The sequence below is a fragment of the Bos indicus x Bos taurus genome, chromosome 9 (genome assembly GCF_003369695.1).
Source record: "Bos indicus x Bos taurus breed Angus x Brahman F1 hybrid chromosome 9, Bos_hybrid_MaternalHap_v2.0, whole genome shotgun sequence".
Taxonomy (NCBI): domain Eukaryota; kingdom Metazoa; phylum Chordata; class Mammalia; order Artiodactyla; family Bovidae; genus Bos; species Bos indicus x Bos taurus.
In genome coordinates, this window is record NC_040084.1 from 43,797,932 (window position 1) to 43,817,588 (window position 19,657).

The 19,657-nt window shown below is 38.2% G+C and overlaps 1 protein-coding gene across 4 annotated transcripts in view; it reads left to right on the forward strand.

The window, feature by feature from the left end:
- Positions 1 to 19,657, forward strand: part of ATG5 (autophagy related 5) — a 115,110-nt gene that overhangs the window by 51,578 nt on the left and 43,875 nt on the right. For all 4 annotated transcript variants that reach the window (XR_003512603.1, XM_027551305.1, XM_027551306.1 and 1 more), the window contains one exon: positions 16,857 to 16,951. Coding sequence is in view for 3 of the 4 variants with exons in the window: in XM_027551305.1 (XP_027407106.1) it covers positions 16,857 to 16,951 (95 nt within the window). In the remaining variant the exon portion in view is untranslated. The remainder of the gene's footprint in view (positions 1 to 16,856; positions 16,952 to 19,657) is intronic.

Below are 19,657 nucleotides of genomic sequence, written 5' to 3' on the forward strand. Positions count from 1 at the left end.
CATGGACGGAGGAACCTGGTAGGCTGCAGACCATGGGGTCGCGAAGAGTCGGACAGGACTGAGCGACTTCCCTTTCACTTTTCACTTGCATGCATTGGAGAAGGAAATGGCAACCCACTCCAGTGTTCTTGCCTGGAGAATCCCAGGGACGGGGGAGCCTGGTGGGCTGCCGTCTATGGGGTCACACAGAGTTGGACACAACTGAAGTGACTTAGCAGCAGCAGCAGCAGCATTATTAGCAATGTTGAGAACTTTTTATCAACCTGTTGAAAATATCTATTCTGCCATTGTTTGGGGAGGGGTGTTGCTGTTGAGTTGCATGAGTTCTTTATTTATTTTTTGGATATTAACCTCTTGTCAGATACATGATTTGCAAATATTTCCTCCCGTTCAGTAGGTTGTCTTTTCATTTTGTTGAGGATTTCTTTTGCTGTGCAGAAGATTTTTGGTTTGATGTAGTTCCACTTGTTTACCTTTGTTGCTTTTGTTGTCAGATTGAAAAAGATTGCCAAGCCCTCAGGGTGTATGTGCATATATAGTTTAACTTGCTTTTGAGTGAATCTTTTGTTTTGAAACTTAATATCGTAATTCTCCTTCAGAGAACAGAAAACCCCAGTTGCTTCATCAGTTGTCTCCTGGTTGCTTTTCTCTAGAGCAGTGTTCTCAAAATGTAGACAGTGGGAAGCATCAGTGTTTCACAGGAACTGATTAGAAATGCATCCTAAACCAACTGATGGAGAAGGCAATGGCACCCCACTCCAGTACTCTTGCCTGGAAAATCCCATGGATGGAGGAGCCCGGTAGGCTTCTGTCCATGGGGTCGCTGAGTCGGACATGACTGAGTGACTTCACTTTCACTTTTCACTTTCCTGCATTGGAGAAGGAAATGGCAACCCACTCCAGTATTCTTGCCTGGAGAATCCCAGGGACAGCAGACCCTGGTAGGCTGCTGTCTATGGGGTCGCACAGAGTCGGACACGACTGACGTGACTTAGCAGCAGCAGCCAACCAACTGAATTAGAAATTCTAGGGTCAGTCCCAGCAGTGTTTGGCCCAGGACCCCTCCAGGTCATTGCAGTGCTCTGCAGTGTGGGAGCCACTGCTCCTGAGCAGGATTTCTCAGCCTTGTCACTGTTAGGCATGTGGGACTAGATAATTCTTTGATGCTCGGGTGGTGGTGGGGAAGGGGCTGGCCTGTGCATTACAGGATGTTTGGTAGCTTTCCTGGTCTCTGCCCACTCATGAGACGCCGGTAACACACTGCTCCCTATTCTCAGTCATGACATTAAACAATGTCTCCAGACACTGCCAGATACCCCCTCAGCAGCAAAATCACTCCATTTGAGTACGACTGCTGAGAGGATGTAGAATTAATGGGTAAAACGGCTTCTCTATTAGAGTAGCAGTGACTATTTACTGAATCCCCAAGTTCTGTCCTGGGTGCTTTACAGCAGCCTTGTAAGATATGTTTGAAAGTTTAAAGCCGGGGCCAGTTTATGTATGAAGTTTCTCATCTGTTCCACCAACTCAGTTTTGAGAACTAGTGTGTTCAGTTGTTACAGTGACTCATTTAGGCTGTATTTGGAACTGTATTCTTTAAACAAAAGGACTTTGACATATAAACAAATTAAAAAGTTATTTTAATCTGTTAACTCTTCTCGTATGTAAACATAACCATGTGAACTTCTTATTGTAAACTTAGTTGTTTCTGGATGCTGAGGGTTATTTTTGCTGACATGACTGTTAAATGACAAATGAATCAACAGTATGCTGTCATTTCAGTAAGACTGTTAACATTTTTGGAGGTAACATGTGTCTCCTGTATTTTCCCTTTTTCTTCTGCTGTTGCCTTGCGTCTTCCTCTCCTGTTTTCTCTATGGTGCTTGACCTAGTACTGTATATGTTGATAAACACTTCTTTCCTTCTCTTCCCACTCATTTAAACTTTTACCTACTCTCTGACCAGTTCTTTATTATCTTTCTAGGGCCTGAATGGCAAGATAAACATTTCAGCTCAATAGTCTGTAATTAATGCTGCCCAGTGTGTTATCTATTCCTAGGTACCGATTTCATGCACTTTTAAACAAAGATCTAGAAATGACTTTATTGAGAATTTTAGAATTTCAAGCCTCTCCCTTTCCACTCTCCTAGTCCTATCCCTGTGTCATTCTGTTTACCCCATCTGCCTGTGCAGACCTGTTCTGAGTAATGGCTGTGATAATGAGCTCTAGATGTCACAGTTCTCTGTGTTTTTTCTGAATCAAAGCAGTAACTGCAGTTCTCTAACAGTGCTAATTTCTTATTATTCATTGCATGTCTCTTCTATTGCTTTAGAAATGGTAAAAGATTCAGAAATCCTTTTATGCCAAATTTTATGCCAAATTTTGGTGTAAAAGGATTTCTGAATCTTGTACACATTTAAATATTAAACTGTTCCAGTGTTTTAATTAGCATTCAGAGAGTTGCAAGATTTTAACCCAAATGCTAGAAAACTAAAAAAGAAGCAGCCCATAAAAAATGAGAGCTAAATAAATGAACTTGTATATCTAAGACTCAGAGTATTCAGTCAAGTTCTGATCATTATCTTCAAAAAGTTAAAGTGAAAGTCACTCAGTCGTGTCCAGCTCTTTGCAACCCCGTGGACTATACAGTCTGTGGAATTCTCTTCCCACAGGGTTCCTTTATGATCCATACTATCTTTGATTCCCTGGCTTTTCTACATCTAGCTTATTTCTATCTTTCTCAGTAGAGGAGTATCAGTAAAATATCCCAAATGCTATTTTTAATTGGAGTTAATTTCCATAAAGGATTTAACTAGAAAGATTTCACTTTATTTCAAATTACTATAAGCCACACTCAGAACTAAACTACATGATATATGCCTTTTTTTCTTAAACTAGCTTCTTGTTTTTGTTAATAAATTCAGATTTTTTTCCTACAAGTATATTAACCTGCACTTTTCACTTACCTTAAGGTGAAATTATTTTTATGTGGGTTTTTTCAAACCCTATGAAAACATTTTTGCAAGAAGAAAACTTATTGCTATTTATTCACTCAGACTATAGGGTAGGAAGAGCAAGGGAGAAAAGACCTTTAGTGGAGATCTAATATCTGGAAAGGAGGGAGAGACAGGAGCAATTTGCATAGGCTCCTTGACTAAAGGAGAAAGACTTTACATACAGAAGCTTTCCCCTAAAATTTTAATCATTTGTTTCAAGATGTTATATTACTCTGAGAATAATACTCTGTGGGATTCAGATATTTGAATTGTAAATGAATGAGTTGAGAAACACTCATAGAATCATTTCGAACGTTAATAACTTTATTCTTGTTTCTACTGGAATTCTTAAACATCTTGAGCTTTTAGAATACATTGTATATATCACTTATTACTAAAAGCTATTTAATACATTTAAAATAATAGTATTTAGTCTAAAATAAATTCACTATGGAAAGTAATAGTTTATAAAATATTTAGTGGGCCCTATTTTTTGAGGTATGTGTATAATTTTACAAATCAACTTTGTTTTGACAATGAATGAGTTGTTATAATAAACAAACTTTGTGGTAAATGCCACCTGAATAATCCTAGTAGCTGAAACTTAAACCATGCTTGAATTTTCCAGTTTTACTCATTATTGTCCTTGTCTGCTTTTAAGAGGTAGTTCCTAATTGAGTGACACTTTCAATTTTATCCTGTTGCATTTTTTTCCTCGTTCTCATTGAAAAATAATGCCTTAATGTATATGTTGAGTGAAAGTGAAAGTTGCATCTGACTCTCTGAGACCCCGTGGACTGTGCAGACCATGGAATTCTCCAGGCCAGGAATACTGCAGTGGGTAGCCTTTCCCTTCTCCCAGGGAATCTCCCCAACCCAGGGATTGAACCCAGGTCTCCCACATTGCAGGCAGATTCTTTACCAACCGAGCTACAAGGGAAACCCAAGAATACTGGAGTGGGTAGTCTATCCCTTCTCCAGCAGATCTTCCTGACCCAGGAATCGATCCAGGGTCTCCTGCATTGCAGGCAGATTCTTTACCAACTGAGCTATGAGGGAAGCCCCTCATACATGTTGAAGTAAATATTAAGTATTTATTTCTGCAGCAGCAGCTGCTGCTAAGTTCAGTTTGTAATCTGTAACTGTCAAAGATGAAATCTGGCTAACTATTACACCTGGCACTACCCATGAATTTTGAAGTATAGGACTCAGGAGTTTTTGATAATATGAACTTTCTATTCATTAATAGTTTCTCAGATTCCTGTTAATCATGCATCATTGAATTGACTAAACCTGGAGTTTTAACAAACAACCAGTGTTTTTGTTTATAGAAATATAACTGAAAGCTTTGTGATATGGTAGCATCTCTGAGTCTGCTGGCCCAGTGACCTCAAGCCATTCATTTACCTGCTTTGAGCCCCAGTTTCCCTCAGTAAGTTGCTTTGAAAGCATAAAATTCATTTAGGGTTTTAAAAGAACAGTTAAATTCTGTTCAGGTGTGTTATTAATAAATATGCTGTCTGAGGTTCTGCTATAATAAGAACCCCTGACTTTTCACTCTAGCATCACTTGAGTTATTTTCCACTTCTTTACCAGCCTAACTTCTGACATGCTTTTTACTTAACATCTCTCACTTAGTCATCTAAATTAGAAAAGAAGAGGGTGGGGGGGACTTGAACCATCAAGCACTACTAATACATGATAAAGGACCAGTCAGACAGTCAGACCTATTAGAAATTGTGATAACTTTATGTATGTCAGTGACTTCCCCCCTACATATAAGTAAAGGGAAGATTCTGTGTACTTGTTTTATTTTTTGTTTTTATTCTCTACATCTCCCAGTACTCAATTAGGTACATAATAGGAGGAAATAAACAGTTTGATAGATTTAACTCAACACACATCCTACAAAGTAAAAACTTGTTTGAGTACACTGTGACTTCTGTCAGTTGTTTTCCTTTTCTCTTTCTTGCCTAGAGTTAAACTAGAGATTCATAATATGAATTCCTTGCAAACTGGGGGCTTTTTTTTTTTTTCTTTTTTAACGAATATTTTTTGCAGTGGATCTTCCTTGCTGTTCCGGCTTTCTTTAGTTCTGGTGTTCTTTGAGGGTTTCTTACTGTGGTGGCTTCTCCTGTTGCAGAGTGTGGGCTCTAGGTGTGTGGGCTTCAGTAATTGCCGCACACAGGCTCAGTAGCTGGGGGCCCTAGAGCGCGCAGGCTCAATAGTTGTGGCCCGTGGGTTAGTTACCTCCCCGCATGTGGAATCTTCCTGTGTCTCCTGCATTGAGGGGCGGATTCTTCTCCACTGTACCACCAGGGAAGTCCCGGGACTTCTTTTGAAAAGATATTTTTCATGTCGCTGCCTTGGACAGATGTAATGGATTTGAAATAGAACAGAATTTACCTGGAATTATATTATATTTACTGAATTCCTGTGATGTCCCAGGCAGTCTTAGTGATTCTTCACAAGAATTAGATAAACACGATCAGCTTTTAAAATGAGAAAATGAGCTTACACAGCTAGTAAGAAGTGGGACCAGGATTTGATCCTAGATCTTTCATTCCAGAAGTTTTCGTATTACATCTGGAGGCTGTTAACTCTGGCTGCATATTAGAATCATCTGGGAGTTTACAATAAGTACAGTTCCAGGGAATCTGGAGTGAGACCTTGGGATTAGTATTTTTTCAAAAGCTCCTCGAGTGATTCAAGTGGGCCACTAAAAATGAGAGGTGTTGCATTGTATATTGCATCCCCAGTGACCACTGGTGCCCCCCACCTTTTTAATCTTTCCTTATTTGTCTATGAGTAATTATTAATAAAATTTTCTCATTTACAGTTTCTTATCAGAAGCATGAGGAATTTGTGTTAGAATAAAGAGAATATCCTGCATAATAAACATTACAAAGATATAACGAGTATAATGGAGTATCTTTACTCTGTTGGTCTTTCAAAAATCAAAATAGATTTTTATTTTTGTCTTACGATTTTGGAGTGAGTGCTCTGATGAAGTGAAAATGGGCTTGGTAACAAGTTAAAGTTGTTTCTGGCTGTCTCAATTTGGGAAAGTGAAAAACTGTGATTCAACCTGAGGGAAAAAGTACTTTCTTATTTTATAGTCGTTTTGAAAGGTAATCTGTTTAACAATCTATAGATGATTTATGGAGGTGTACATTTCATTAATCAGTCTTGGCCTACCACTGTGCTCTGTAAATCTCTTTTTGGAAAACAAGCTACTTTATAAATTGTCTTTTAGAGTCAGTGAAGACTTGAATATGATTGAAGGTCATTCTTCCTTTTTTTTATTTCTAACTTGAGCACATAGAATAAGTTGGGGTTTTTTTGCATTATGAAGTTTTTGAATTTTGAATCCTTTTTATGTTGTTACTGGCCATGTTTGAAAATAAATTTGAAGTAAATGTTTCTTAATTGGTTAGAATGCAATAATTGAATTATGTCTGTTAAAAATAGTTTTGGGGATTGTTTCTTGGAACACATTAAAGATGATGTAACTTGCAGTTATGGTTTACTGATTGATGATATTGAAATTAAAATTTACAACTCTGACTTTTTCAATACTTAGTAAGATTAGTTGTTTTTTTTTTTTAAGTTTCCAGCAATATTTATTTTTTAAACCATTTATAAAGTAACTAGTTTGGACTGGCTCCATTTGTAGACCTGTGCTATAAAGTATCTAACTATGAGCCTCTCGTCTACCTAGGTTAACAAGAAACCTTTTTTTTTTTTCGTCATGCTTATCTCCTCTCCCCTAATATTTTAAGAGTTGTTAGGAGAGACAGGGATTGAAAATTAATGGTTATTAGATGGTAAAGTTAGGAGAGGTGGAATTCATGCCAGCCTGCCAAGACTGGAGGACCACTCGGATGTTCTTGGACCACCTTTCCTGCTCCCACCACTGTTTCATGATATGGCTGAAGATTGATGCATTGGAAATTGATGGCAGGTAAATGGCAATTAAGTTGTTCCCACAGAGTGAGAAGATAGGGCCTTACAGGGTAGTTGAAAGGGTTGGAAGGAGTGAAGGGGCTGTAAAAGGAATCCCGTGTTGTAGAGGGTTACAGCTGGATTGCATTACAGCTCTTACTCTCCCCACCGTGGCTAGCAAAGGCCCTCAGTTGCATAACTTACGGAGGCAACATTCACGTAGAATTTCATGTGAATGTTGCAGACTCCCTGGTTGTGAGCCAGGCTGAACGCTCCAACAATCTTGTGATGATGGGGTTTTGGCGGAACCACTTTTTCATACTGGTTTTGACCCTTCACTTACCTTGTTACTGAATCTATGTGTAAAGGCTTGGCGTCTTTTGTTGAGAAGCCTAAGAGACAAAATGACCTTGTGCCAAGTACCGTTCTCATTATTTGGTACATATGAACTCATTATTCCTTCCAGTGACTCTACAAATACTATTAATAATATCTTGATTTTACAGATGAAGAAATTGATACACAAGTTTTAAAGTGTTGCTCAACTCGCCTAGCTATTAAGTGGCAGAGCCAGAAAGCAGACCCAGGCGGTGTGGCTCCACAGTGTCTGCTTTCCCATTGTGCTCTGCTGCATTTGCGATGCCTTCTTTTTGTTGCTCCACATTATCGAAGTCAGTCATGTATTTGGTTGTTTAATCAATTAGCAAACATTCATTGAGCATGTCCGTTGTGCCAAGAATTTTCTAGGGCTGAAGACAAAGGCCTTGCCCTCATAGAACTTATATTTTAGTTGGGGGACAGAGACATGTTTAGAAGAAAATTAAAAAATACTTTAGCTAGAATTATAAGGAAAGTCTTCTCTAAGGAGGCGACACTTCCACTGAGACTTGAATGGTGAGAAAGAAGCAGCTGTGTGAAGATTAGAAAAGTGAGGATTCCTAGCCTCTAACTGTGACATGGGAAGAAGCTTGGTGCTTTCTGGAGACAGCAAAGTAGCATGATTTCGGGTCTTAGTCAGTAAGCAGATTGGTAGACAGTGAGATCTCAGAGAGATGCAGACACTGTTGCATTACAAGGAGGTGGGAGGGGGCCGAAAGGAACCCGCTTCCTGGCAGGAAGTATTTTATCTGCAGCGACGTGTTGGTTGCCTGCATGCAGTTCTGAGTGGGATGCGGTCTGCCCCATTCATAGCCAACAAGGAGATGCAATGGATTTTTTCTTTTTAATGACGATGCTGGTACTTAGCTTCAAATAATCATATTGTTGAAGTATATTACAAAGCATTATTCCTTATAGTCCCTTAGAAAAATGTTTGGAAATTTATTCATTCGTGACATGATTTGATTTGTATGAGAAGTGCATTCTGGATCTGTTTTGGGGATGCGAGTAGAAGAGCGGAGACCAGTTAGGAGGCTGTCACAAAAGTTCAGATGAGAGACAGTAGTGGTTTAGGTGAAAGTTGTTGCAGTGAATATAGAGAGGATTACACTGTAAAAATATATATTGATTCCTCTTCTTGATACCAGTTTTCTAGACTGCGAGTTACAGCATCTTTATTCCAAGAGCCAATCCCAGTAATTGGCTTTTTTTTTTTTTAATAGCACTTCTTTTTTAGGGCAAAGGGGTATGGTAGTCCCTCCTTATTCATGGTTTTGTTTTCACAGTTTCCATTTCCTGTGGACATACGTGATCTGAAAATATTAAATGAAAAATTCCAGAAATAAACTATTCATCAGTTTTAAGTTGTGTGCTGCCCTGAGCAGCATGGTGAAGTCTCGCTCTGACTTCAGCATGTGAAGTGTAAGGGATGGTTCCAGCGTATCCACATTATGCGTTCTACCCTCCCATGAGTCTCGTAGTATCTGTCACAGTTATCACATCAGCGGTATTGGGATTGTGGTGCTTGTGTTCAGGTATCCCTTATTTCACTTAATGATGGTCCCAAATTGTTAGGGATGCTGGCAACTAGATGGTCTCTTACTGTGCCTTATTTATAAATTAATCTTCATTATGAGTGTGTAGGTATAGGAAAAAAACATAGTACATATGGGACTCATGGATACGTAGTGCTGTCCACTGTTTCAGGTGTCCACTGAAGGCCTTGGGACATAGCCCCAGTGGAGAAAGGAAGACTACTATAAATGTTTTCTCTCAGTTTATTCTGAGACAGTGATAGGCCAGGTCAAAAATTTCCTCAGATTCAGATTTTATTGCTCTTTTGATTAACTCCAACAGCGGATAGCCCAGAGTACAATCCTGCTGCCAAGATGAGTGTTTATGAACAGAATTAAGGACTGGCCTTAAGGATTGGTTCTCCTCTCAGCCTTATTACAAAGGCCAGCCTGCTTCTGTCTTCAGGATGAATTTTCAGGGGTCCTCGAAGAGTTTTCAGGGCTTCTTTGTTTTGATTAGGGCCTCCCCGCCAGATATATCTCAGTAACTTAAAGCCTCAAACAGAAGGGCTCATGGAAATGTGTGGGTGTGGCTCTGCTGAACGGCATCTGAGCACCATTGGACGTGCTGTGGTGTATAGATGCTCCCTCCCTGGGTCAGCCTGTCAGCTCAGTTCAGTCGCTCAGTCTTGTCTGAGTCTTTGCAACCCTGTGGTCTGCAGCACCCCAAGCTTCCCTGTCCATCACCAACTCCCAGAGCTTGCTCAGACTCGGTGTCCATCGAGTCAGTGATGCCATCAGTTGGTCAGCCTGACTGTCCTGTGACTCGGGACAAATGAGTTTGAGGATACAGGTCACTCATTTAACACAAATGGGTTTTTTGCCCTCTGATTTTTTTTCACAAAGATGTTTACTATATTACAATGTGAAGAAACTGGGCTTCCCTGGTGGCTCAGACGGTAATTGATCCCTGGGTCAGGCAAGTCCCCTGGAGAATGGAATGGGCAATATTCTTGCCTGTAAAATCCCCGTGGACAGAGGAGCCTGGTGGGCTATAGTCCATGGGGGTCACAAAGAGTCAGATACAACTGAGCAACTAACACACACACATACACACACACACACACACACACACGTGAAGAAATTAATTCAAATAGATCTATACTTGGATATGCTTTCTGTTGCAAAGCTTGAAAGCCTCTGGTCAAAACACTACATCTATCATATGGCCGCTTGTAGTATTGATTTGAATAATACTATTGATAAATCCATAATTTTCTGAGGAATAGGTTCCTTTAAGCAGTAATTTTCAACCGTTTGCTTTTCTCTTCCAAGAAAAGCTCAAAGCCTGTGTTTTATGAGCCGTCAAGATCTGACACTTATTTAGGGTGCTGTAAATCTGTTCATTTTGACATCACAGACTTGAAGAGCAGGAAGTGGAATGGTATGCATGTGGGGGCCATTTCAGCCTTCCCTATGGTTCTGTCCCAGCGAGCAATACCACAGTGCTGAACTGAGGCTGGGGTGCCGCCCTTCAGAGGACCTCCATGTCTCCCATGGGATATTGTAAATAAACAGGTTATTCGTGGCATTTGAATATTAAAATATTATTTGCCTTGAGTTCTTAATAAAGCTTGAAAAACAGATACGTCCTTTAAAATTGCCACTTTTTTCTGCAGCTTTTTCCTTGTGAGGAATGAAGAACACAAATTAATCAATTTATTTCTGTGCTTCTTAGGAAGATCTTGGTTTAAAAATTTTTTTCTGGATTTTTAAAAATTTCCAAGACCAAAATAAAAGCTTAATTCATCAGCGAGTGAAAAAAAAAATTTGGTTGCCACGAGGGTTCTGAGAAATTCTGTTTTTAATATCTTTAAAAAATTATATTGACATTCTATAGCACAGGCCTTCAATTTTGTGATTTTTGATTGGGTAGCCATCATAAAAGATTGTTAAACTTAAAATACAGAAACCAACTTAGCAGTCATATTCATAATAACTGTGGCGAGAAGTGTGTAAGTTACCTTCTTTTCTCTTTTTCTTTGGATAAGCTAAGTGACTGCTAGTTTTAATTTTCTTCTGTCAATACTTAATTGTTTGTTTTGTTTTAGAATTAGAACTAGTTTGAAAACTGTTGAAATAGATGTACATTTACCTAAATTTACAGTTTAAAAAATGAGTAGCTAAAGACCACTGAGCTTCTTTTACTTGTAGGTTCTGTTTTCACGGCCAGTAATAACTCAGTTCCAGTATTCAGACTACTGCTTGGTAACAAATTAATATGTACTTGATTCATTAACATGTAGGAAATTAACACTACATCCTTACTCCAATTTTATTTAATTATTGGCTAGGGGTTAGAAGAGATCCTACTATTACAAAACCCAGTGTGAAAGACATTTGGTTATATACTTAAACTCAGCACTGATTTTCTTTTAATTTCTTCTATTTGTATCTTTCCTGTTAATAACTTTGACTTAGAAAAGTTAGATTATTTTTGGTTAGAATGTTTTTGATGTTATTGAGGAAATGCTAATCTTATTTAAGAACATATTATTTTTATAAGACAATTAAGCTAATATAAATTAATACAGATCCTTTATTTATTTATCTTTATTCCTTTTAAACATAGTTGTATCAGACTAGGTTCAGTCAGGAGATAGAAACCACACAAAGGGTTGAATAGATTGTTTTATATACAGAATTATTAAACCCTGATAAAAGAGTAACTAGATATATAAGAAAATCAGACCTGTACCCTAGGGCTAGAGGAAGGTCACACTTACCAGGAGCCCCTTCCTAGGGCTGGGTTTCAAAATCATTGGAGAAGGTATATTCCAGCACATTGGATTAGTAGAGAAAGTCTCTGTTTTGCCAGGCTGGAGCAGGTCTGCAGTTGCTGGGAAATCAGGAAAACCTGGAGTGTGGGCCACCTGCAGCCAGTGGCACGGGCAAGCAGAGGGAGTGGCAGCTCTGGGAAACTGTAGATCAGCCACACACATAGGCCTGCAGAGGAAAGCAGGGCAGTGATACGGGGTCAGGGACTGCAGAGTGCAGATGCAAGAAGGAGCCCCTTTTTCCTGCAGTGTCCTTCCAATACTCTACTGAGAAAGCTTAATGTGATTGTCACGGTAGTGTGGGTGTTGGTCACTTGGTCATGTCTGACTCTTTGCGACCCCATGGACTGTAGCCCACCAGGCTTCTCTGTTCATGGAATTCTCCAGGTAAGAATACTGGAGTGGGTTGCCATGCCCTTCTCCAGGGGATCTTCCTGACCCATGGTTCGAACCTAGAGATGCTTAGAGAAATTGTGTCCATTATGCCAGTGTATATATTGAAAGCCAGATTTGGAGCTGAGAGTCAGTAAATTGATAATGTGTGTAGTAATGTTTCTTTTTCCAGTTTACTTTTTTGCGATATAGGTATGTGAAAGCTTTTTACTATTTTTCTGTACTTCTTATTTGTGTTTGCTTTCCTTTCTTTAGCCCTATTGACATTTTGAGTCAGATAATTCTTGGTTGTGGAAGCTGTCCTATGCATTATAGTATGTTTAGCAATACCCACTAGATGTTAGTAACACGCACATATATTGGTGACATCCAAAAATATCCCCAAACCCAAGGGGAGCAAAACCTTCCCTGCTTAAGGACCACTCCTTTAGCTCATTTCCCCCTCTCAATTAGAAACAGTATATATCTTTCATTAATAAAGATTTGCCTGTGGTTCTTAAATATTTTATTTTAATAAGGAGGTTGTCTTAAATAATTACAAAATTTTATTTTTAGAAAAGTTATTAGAACTATTTAGTCTGACTCTCTTTATTTCATCTGTTAGTGAATTAGGGCAGAGTTTTCAGTTGATATATTTCTAGTCACCTAGCTAGAAAGGTCAGTTTTCATCCCAATCCCAAAGAAAGGCAATGCCAAACAATGCTCAAACTACCGCACAATTGCACTCATCTCACACGCTAGTAAAGTAGTACTCAGAATTCTCCAAGCCAGGCTTCAACGGTACATGAACCATGGACTCCAGATGTTCAAGCTGGATTTAGAAAAGGCAGAGGAACCAGAGATCAAATTGCCAACATCCATTGGATCATTGAAAAAGCAAGAGAGTTCCAGAAAAACATCTATTTCTGCTTTATTGTCTACGCCAAAGCCTTTGACTGTGTGGATCACAACAAACTGTGGAAAATTCTGAAAGAGATGGGAATACCAGACCACCTGACCTGCCTCCTGAGAAATCTGTATGTAGGTCGGGAAGCAACAGTTAGAACTGGACATGGAACAACAGACTGGTTCCAAATAGGAAAAGGAGTACATTAAGGCTGTATATTGTCACCCTGCTTATTTAACTTATATGCAGAGTACATCATGGGAAACGCTGGGCTGGAGGAAACACAAGCTGGAATCAAGATTGCTGGGAGAAATAACCTCAGATATGGAGATGACACCACCTGAATGGCAGAAAGCGAAGAACTGAAGAGCCTCTTGATGAAAGTGAAAGAGGAGAGTGAAAAAGTTGGCTTAAAGCTCAACATTCAGAAAACGAAGATCATGGCATCTGGTCCCATCACTTCCTGGGAAATAGATGGGGAAACAGTGGAAACAGTGTCAGACTTTATTTTTTTGGGCTCCCAAATCACTGAAGATGGTGATTGCAGCCAGGAAATTAAAAGATGCTTACTCCTTGGAAGAAAAGTTATGACCAACCTAGTCAGTATATTAAAAAGCAGAGACATTAATTTGCCAACAAAGGTTTGTGTAGTCAAGGCTATGGTTTTTCCAGTAGTCATGTATGGATGTGAGAGTTGGACAATAAAGAAAGCTGAGCACCGAAGAATTGATGCTTTTTAACTGTGGTGTTGGAGAAGACTCTTGAGAGTCCCTTGGACTGCAAGGAGATCCAGCCAGTCCATCCTAAAGGAGATCAGTCCTGAATATTCATTGGAAGGACTGATGTTGAAGCTGAAACTCCAATACTTTGGCTACTTAATGCGAAGAATTGACTCATTGGAAAAGACCCTGGTGCTGGGAAAGATTGAAGGCAGGAGGAGAAGGGGACGACAGAGGATGAGATGGATGGCATCACCGACTCAGTGGACATGAGTTTGAGTAAACTCCGGGAGTTGGTAATGGACAGGGAGGCCTGGAGTGTTGCAGTCCATGGGGTTGCAAAGAGTCGGACACAACTGAGTGACTGAACTGAACTGAGTCATCTAGCTATTTCGTTGGAGGTCTAGGATTAGAATCCAAAATTTTTTAATGAATAGTTATGTATTTAGTATTCTGTTATTCATTCAAGAGCATATGTTATGCATGCACTGTAGTAGGTGCTAGAGATTGAATGATGAGGCAGTAGTAAAATTTCAGCAATGCATTAAGAATCACTTTAGTTATCACATTCTTGTTTGATATCTGATAGTAGAAAGATAATTTTTAAAAGATATTGAATGAATGATTGATTCATATATGAAACGACTGTGGTTAAAGGAGCAACTCGTAGCATTAAGATGTAGTTTTGTGGTTCCAACTATTGAAATGGTTGTGGGCTTTGAATCAGAAGACCAAGAGTCTGGTTTTAGTTCTTAACTAAACTCATAACAGGCCGGACCTTAGTTGTCGTCTGTGAAATTGCCCTGGACTGACTGGATTCTAAATTCCCTGTGCTACCAGTTCTATTGTAATATGAGCCTTCCCTCAGATTGGGATTAAAAATGAGAATAGAGAAGGCCTAGAGGTTGTCACAGTCATCTAGGACAGGGCTATAAGAAGAAACAACTAAATTTTGTTTTTTACATATAACTGTTATGGCTCAAGCAGTATGAATAGATATCCAGTAAATTGGGTTGAGATGAGTCAGTTAATAGAGCTTTAATACAGATGAGCTTTAATATAGATGCTTTAATATAGATGAGCTTTAATACAGGCTCATCTGAAATTCTGGAGTATTCATGTACTTTACAGAGACTTAATTCTGAGATGAATTTCTATATATAAAAAATATCTTAATGTAGAATTCTGGGTGAGTTCAAGGTGTTAAAAAAACAACACAGACAATGGGGAAAATAGTTGTATATTATTTATCAGATAAGGGGCTTATATCCAGAATTCATAGAGAACTCACAATATTCTACAACAAAAAGATAACCAATTAAAAAGAGGACGAAGGATTTGATAGATATTTCTCTAAAGACAATATGTAAATGTCTGGTAAACAAATGAAAGTATACTTAGCATAATTAGTCTTTACTGTTGTTTAGTCACCTAGTTGTGTCTGATTTTTGTGGGCCCCATGGATTGTAGCCCGCCAGACTCCTGTCCATGGGATTTCCCAGGCAAGAATACTTGAGGGGCTTGCTGTTTCCTTCTCTAGGGGACCTTTCAGGCCCAGGGATCAAACCTGTATCTCCTGCATTGGCAGGTGGATTTTTAACCACTGAGCTACCTGGAAAGCCCATAATTAGGGAAATAGAAATAAAAACCATAAGGGGATACCACTTCACACCCACAGAATGACTGTAATAAAGAAGATGGACAATAACGTGTTGGCAAGTTTGTGGACAAATCAGAACCTTCATACATTGTTGGTAGAAATGCAAAATGGTGTGGCCTCTTTGAAAAACAGTTTGGTAATTCCTCTAAACATAATTACCATGTGGCACTTAAACAGTTACTATGCTGCTGTTGCGTCATTTCAGTCGTGTCCGACTCTGTGCGACCCTAGAGACGACAGCCCACAAGGCTCCCCCGTCCCTGGGATTCTCCAGGCAAGAACACGGAAGTGGGTTGCCATTTCCTTCTCCAGTGCATGAAAGTGAAAAGTGAAAGTGAAGTTGCTCAGTCGTGTCCCATTCCTAGCGACCCCATGGACTGCAGCCCATCAGGCTCCTCCGTCCATGGGATTTGCCAGGCAACAGTACTGGAGTGGGGTGCCCTTGCCTTCTCCGAACAGTTACTATATAACTCAGCAATTCCATTCTTTGGTAATGTATGCAAGAAAATTAAAAATAATGCATCCACATAAAAACTTTTATGTGAATATTCATGGTAGCATTATCATAATAGCCAGAAAGTGGAAACAACCCAAATGTCCACAAACTGATAATGGGTAAACAAAATGTGGTATCTCCATACAATGAAATATAATTTGGTCATAAAAATGAGTGAAGTTCTGATACATGCTACAACTTGAATAAACCTTGAAAACATAGTAAGAGAAAAAGCAAAAAACAGATGCAAAAGACCACATATGATTCCATTTATATGAAATGTCTGGAGTAGAATAGAGATTAGTGATTTCCAGCAGATGAGGGGAGGGGATAATTATTAATGGATATGGGTTTCTTTTGGGAATGATGAAAATGTTCTGAAATTACATGTTAGCAACTCAGTGTATTAAAAAACACTCAGTTATATATTTCAAAACAGTGAATTTTAGAGTGTATGAATTATATATCAGTAAAGTTTGTTTTTTAAAAATCAAGCCTGACACTTTAAAAAAGGAATTGTTTAATCAGTCTGAGATTAAAAGTTCAACTGACAGTTATTTCTCAATTCTTTTAAAGCCTGTCCTATAATTTTATGGTTTTGCTGTTTAACATGTACAGTGTTTGGTGTTTTTACTTTATTTCCTTAAATAAGTTCTGGTTCAACTTTAGGTCACTGGAAGCTGTGCCTTTATAGACAGTAGGAATAAAATCAAGGGAAGCAAGACATTCATCAATACCAGATGTTTTTTGCCATGATACCCTCAGTAATCATAATCTGTTTAGGGTGTCTCTTAGGAGAAAAAAATGTCTAATGGAAGTATCTAGGAAGAAGAAGGAACAATAATGTAGAAAAAATTAATTTTATATCTTGCTTCATGTTTAGTTATGGAAAGGTAAGTTTAAGAAGAAATAATATATAAATAATGCCCTTTCAGAAATTTCTATGAGAAATGATGTATAACAGTTTTCATCTCTTCGTATGAGATATTAAATTATAATATACACCTTTAATAAATAATTTATCGTTACAGACAGATTTGACCAGTTTTGGGCCATCAATCGGAAACTCATGGAATATCCTGCAGAAGAAAATGGATTTCGTTATATCCCTTTTAGAATATACCAGGTAGGAAGTAACATTTTTAACAATACCAACTTATGAAAGCCTTGAACATCTTACTTCTTAAAACACTTTTGTCCAATGTCTTTTAAGTTTACATAGTAGCTGAATAATACTTATTAGGACTTTCCAGATCTCTTTCTTTGGTGGCAGTCAGATCCGAGACTGCACTATGAAGTATGTGACTCATATAGTGGGTCCTCACTCATATAATCAGTCCTCTTTATTTGCAGATTCTGTACTGGCAGATTAGCCTGCTTGCTGATACTTATTTGCAACCTCAGAGTCACCATTCAACAGTACTACCCTAGACATGGGCAGAGTGATGAAGAATTTGATTTGCCCTATATGCACATTTTCAGTGATGCTATGCCTTCTTAAACCATAAAATGTGCTCTCATACCTAGTGCCACATTCTACACATTTTTATGCTTTTTATTGGTAATTTTCATGTTAGAAACGATTCCCAGGCATAGTGCTGAAGTGTTGTCTTTATTCAGAAATGTACATAAAACACAATTATGTATTGGTGAGTTGAAGAATACATGAGCAGAGACTTGCAGTAACCCTTGTATTCCATTGGTTCAGTGTTTGCTAATTCAGCGTTTGCAGTGACTTTATAGAACATGAGTACTGCAGATGAGAATCGACTGTATTTGTTTTAGATGATGGATCTTCAGTGCTGTACAACAAAATAAATGGTAGCTTCTCACTACCATACCATTTCATGGGGTTAAAAAACTCCATGTTTCTGTAGAGTACTTTAAAACTACCATATGTTTCCTATATAGCAATACTGAGTGAATTTTTATGGATGGTATCCAGAAAGCAAGTTGCCTACTATCATGGAAAAAGCAGTTAAGAATAGAAACTATTAATAGATATAGTATCATAGACGTAGACCCTCATCTAGCAGGACCTCCATTCAAATTAAAGAGATTGTATCATAACTTCCCTTTGTAGACATTTTTACTATATCATAGTCTTTACTTACAGTTACTTCTATGGTTATCTTTTAATCTTTTATAGAGCCATCATATAAATGTGTGTTCAAAAAGGAAGTAAACCATCCAACTGAAAACAAGTAAAAACCAAAAATCCCAATATACTTCATGAAAAGTTTTTATGACTTTAATAAGGTTGCTTCTCAATTATTAATAAAGATAATGGCAAATAGACTGTTTAGATCATAGATTAATAATACATACAACATAAATAAAATGAGAAAAATGACTGATGGAATGAAATCAGATAATCTAATTAGCCACCTTCTTCTGCTTCCTTTTTTCAGAAAAATTAAATTTTTATTTTTTTTAATTTTATTTTATTTTTAAACTTTACAATATTGTATTGGTTCTGCCAAATATCGAAATGAATCCACCACAGGTATACATGTGTTCCCTATCCTGAACCCTCCTCCCTCCTCCCTCCCCATACCATCCCTCTGGGTTGTCCCAGTGCACCAGCCCCAAGCATCCAGTATAGTGCATCGAACCTGGACTGGCGACTCGTTCCATATATGATATTATACGTATTTCAATGCCGTTCTCCCAAATCATCCCACCCTCTCCCTCTCCCACAGAGTCCAAAAGACTGTTCTATACATCAGTGTCTCTTTTGCTGTCTCGTACACAGGGTTATTGTTATCATCTTTCTAAATTCCATATATATGCGTTAGTATACTGTATTGGTGTTTTTCTTTCTGGCTTACTTCACTCTGTATAATAGGCTCCAGTTTCATCCACCTCATTAGAACTGATTCAAATGTATTCTTTTTAATGGCTGAGTAATACTCCATTGTGTATATGTACCACAGCTTTCTTATCCATTCATCTGCTGATGGACATCTAGGTTGCTTCCATGTCCTGGCTATTATAAACAGTGCTGCAATGAACATTGGGGTACACGTGTCTCTTTTAATTCTGGTTTCCTCGGTGTGTATGCCCAGCAGTGGGATTGCTGGATTATAATTGCTGATTCCTTTTTTCAGAAAAATAAAATTTTAATTCCATAAGTCTTTGTTAAGCACAGATATTACATAGTGGATTTGGAAATGCCATACCTTATTTATTTATACTGTATCTTATATCATGAAGAATCTGAGGCAATTTACAGGAATATATTTTGTACAGAAGCAAAATAGAAAAAAATTTAAAATCAGAGCCACTGAAGATATAAAATGGAAGCTCAGCATGAAATTACCTACACTATGAATAAGTGAGATCTTCAAATTTATTAAAATTTTTAAATTTAGTGAAATTGACTTTAAATTTGACTCAAAGCTTCTTTGCAGCCAGAGCAAGGGAGAAAGAAATGTGATGAGATATAATTTTTTTTCATTTTATATATGATGAAAATTTACTAGGGTATCAGAGAAGCTAACTTTTCTTGGGTACCGCATAGGAAAGAAATTTCTCACGTGACCACATTTAGAGGGAATGGGGCAATATCCTTTATATCTCACCTATAGTTAGAAGCACAATAATAGTTTCAATAAAACTGCTTCCTAATGTGTCACTTAGTGAAAACTAAAGACAGTGTATCATAAGCCATGGATCATCCACAGTGCAATAATGAACTGGGGAAGTAATTGGAAGGCAAAGACAAAAGAAAATTTTAGGTTATTTTATGGAAGAATGCTATTTATCAAATAAGAAGGAAGGTTACTGATGGAGCAAGGCAATTGAGGGTTGGGATAAACCCGTAAAGGTT